At 40.0% G+C, this 1881-nt stretch overlaps 1 protein-coding gene across 1 annotated transcript; it reads right to left on the bottom strand.

Moving 5' to 3' along the window:
* Window positions 1–753: 753 nt before the first annotated feature.
* LOC129724264 (NPC intracellular cholesterol transporter 2-like) lies at window positions 754–1515 on the bottom strand. The gene is made up of 2 exons (XM_055678992.1): window positions 1233–1515; window positions 754–1180 (listed from the first exon to the last, which is right to left on the bottom strand). The coding sequence occupies exons 1-2, from the start codon at window positions 1444–1446 to the stop codon at window positions 906–908; spliced, it is 489 nt and encodes a 162-aa protein (XP_055534967.1). The 5' UTR covers window positions 1447–1515; the 3' UTR covers window positions 754–905.
* Between the last annotated feature and the right edge of the window lie 366 nt (window positions 1516–1881).

Raw genomic sequence — 1881 nt, 5'->3', positions numbered from 1 at the left:
TAATACATCTGCAATATTCAAATCAGTAGAATAACCATTTCTCGCGTAATTTTTCAAAGGGAACTAAGTAAAAATGACAGATTCTCTCCTCTCTCACTTTGTTTCGTTAATTACGTCGTCATTATATATATTTTCTAAGCTTTCTTCTCCTTAATCGAGAGATAGTAATACTGTCTTGCTTACTATGCATTGAGTGTTATGAAATATGGAAAAAATAACATAATTATTGATCAAAGAGAAAGTAAACAAAGAGAGTCTCTCAATGTTAGATAGGTCGCTTTGAAAAATTACGCGAGATTTGTCTACACGAGGCCGCCATTTTTGACGGTGGGTTGGCTGCTAGTAGAATAGCAAAAACGTTGGCTGCTTTAAGGTACCACGAATCCTTGCTCTCTTGGTCTTGCGTTTTCAATGCATTTGTTACAGTATACCTCAGGTTCGTTATGCGTAACATTCATATACCTTAAGTCCATGTGCGTCGTTTACCTTTCCCAACGCTGACGATCATAAATTGGTATTTTCCTGAGAGTCGTGTTTTACTTTATTTTTAGGCACTGAAATTATGAAATTCATTATCTAAATTCACTAATCAGTAGATATGGTAACAATATGGTTTGTATAACCTTATCGAATATCCATTACCGTAAAACCCCCTCAAACGACAATCTTTCGCACGAACTGATGAAAGCCACATTCGATAATGAGAAAATGTTTGGGACTTCACTATTTGACTCTTGATTGAAAGCTTCAAAATTAGAAATCAGATGTCTTAGTTTTATTTTGCAAAATCACTGCAATCGAAAATAAGTCTTCTAGAAAACTTTTTCGACTTTTTGATATTCACCAAAGAAATAAATAAATACACATTTGTTCCATCGGTCAGCACTCACCAGCTAACTTCAACTTTAGCTAGCTACCACTACGGTATCAATGACGAAGCATCCCTGAGATTGGGTAGTTTCATCAACCAGATCAATTTCGATCGTTACGCTCACCAGAGGATAGATGGCCGTAATCGGCATGCTCAGATGATAGGTAATATCTTCACCGGCCGACAGTGGACAACGTGCCTGTACGAGCCAATTGCAGGCGGCAGATATAGCCGCTGGCAGCTCGTAAGGACCAGTAATTCCCAGGGCGGTGGCCATCGCTTCCGTACGGAGGACGGAAGCATCTTGGACTGTTTCAAAATAATTAATTACAGCTTCACTCCGAATAAATTTTGTACTTACGGGCAGTGAAATCCATAGCCATGTTCACATTGGATCCCCGGACCATGCGGCAAGGCATCTCAGGACAGTTTTCGATGCGTACGATAGCGGGAAGTGGACGAACTCCCGCACAGGGACGAACCGCTACCGTATCCCATGTGGAAAAGTCAATGTTGTCGGCATTCTGCAGCATCACAGCTGGTAACAAGGCGGCCAACAGGAAAAACTTGAACATTTTGTCGATCTTCTGAGGAGACACTGGCGGAAATGTCGTCTGACTGATGCGTGCGAGCGACTGATGATGTAAACCGTGACCGCAGTCGTTGTTTTATATAAAATTTAAACGGCAGATTTTCGAAAGATTTGCGTTATCAAGTGCTTTATACGACGCCCAGGTGTGATTCGCTGAGATAACTCGTAACAGGTGTGCAAATAAAAGTGGGTTGTACTTCTGCGAATCAGACAGTGGATGATAACATCCTGTAGGCTTTCGGTGCACTGATCGATTATCAATTTATGGATAATAAGCGTATGGGTTTTTACTCTCCATTTAATTACCCTGCGTGGTAATTGTTACAATATAACTATTCATCATTTTTTTAGTTAGAACTTAAACTATGTACAAAGGTTGATCGCATTGAGTTCGCGAAATAATTTGAAGCATTTATTT

Source organism: Wyeomyia smithii, chromosome 2 (genome assembly GCF_029784165.1).
Source record: "Wyeomyia smithii strain HCP4-BCI-WySm-NY-G18 chromosome 2, ASM2978416v1, whole genome shotgun sequence".
Classification (NCBI taxonomy): domain Eukaryota; kingdom Metazoa; phylum Arthropoda; class Insecta; order Diptera; family Culicidae; genus Wyeomyia; species Wyeomyia smithii.
This window is presented reverse-complemented; position numbering and strand designations above follow the sequence as displayed.

What these genes read in the sequence shown, in the direction of transcription:
- LOC129724264 (XM_055678992.1), bottom strand. Translation starts at nt 1,446, where the DNA reads ATGTTCAAGTTTTTCCTGTTGGCCGCCTTGTTACCAGCTGTGATGCTG. An exon ending in GGCTATGGATTTCACTGCCC is followed by an intron (nt 1,181 to 1,232) that starts GTAAGTACAAAA and finishes ATTTTGAAACAG; the next exon opens with TCCAAGATGCTTCCGTCCTC.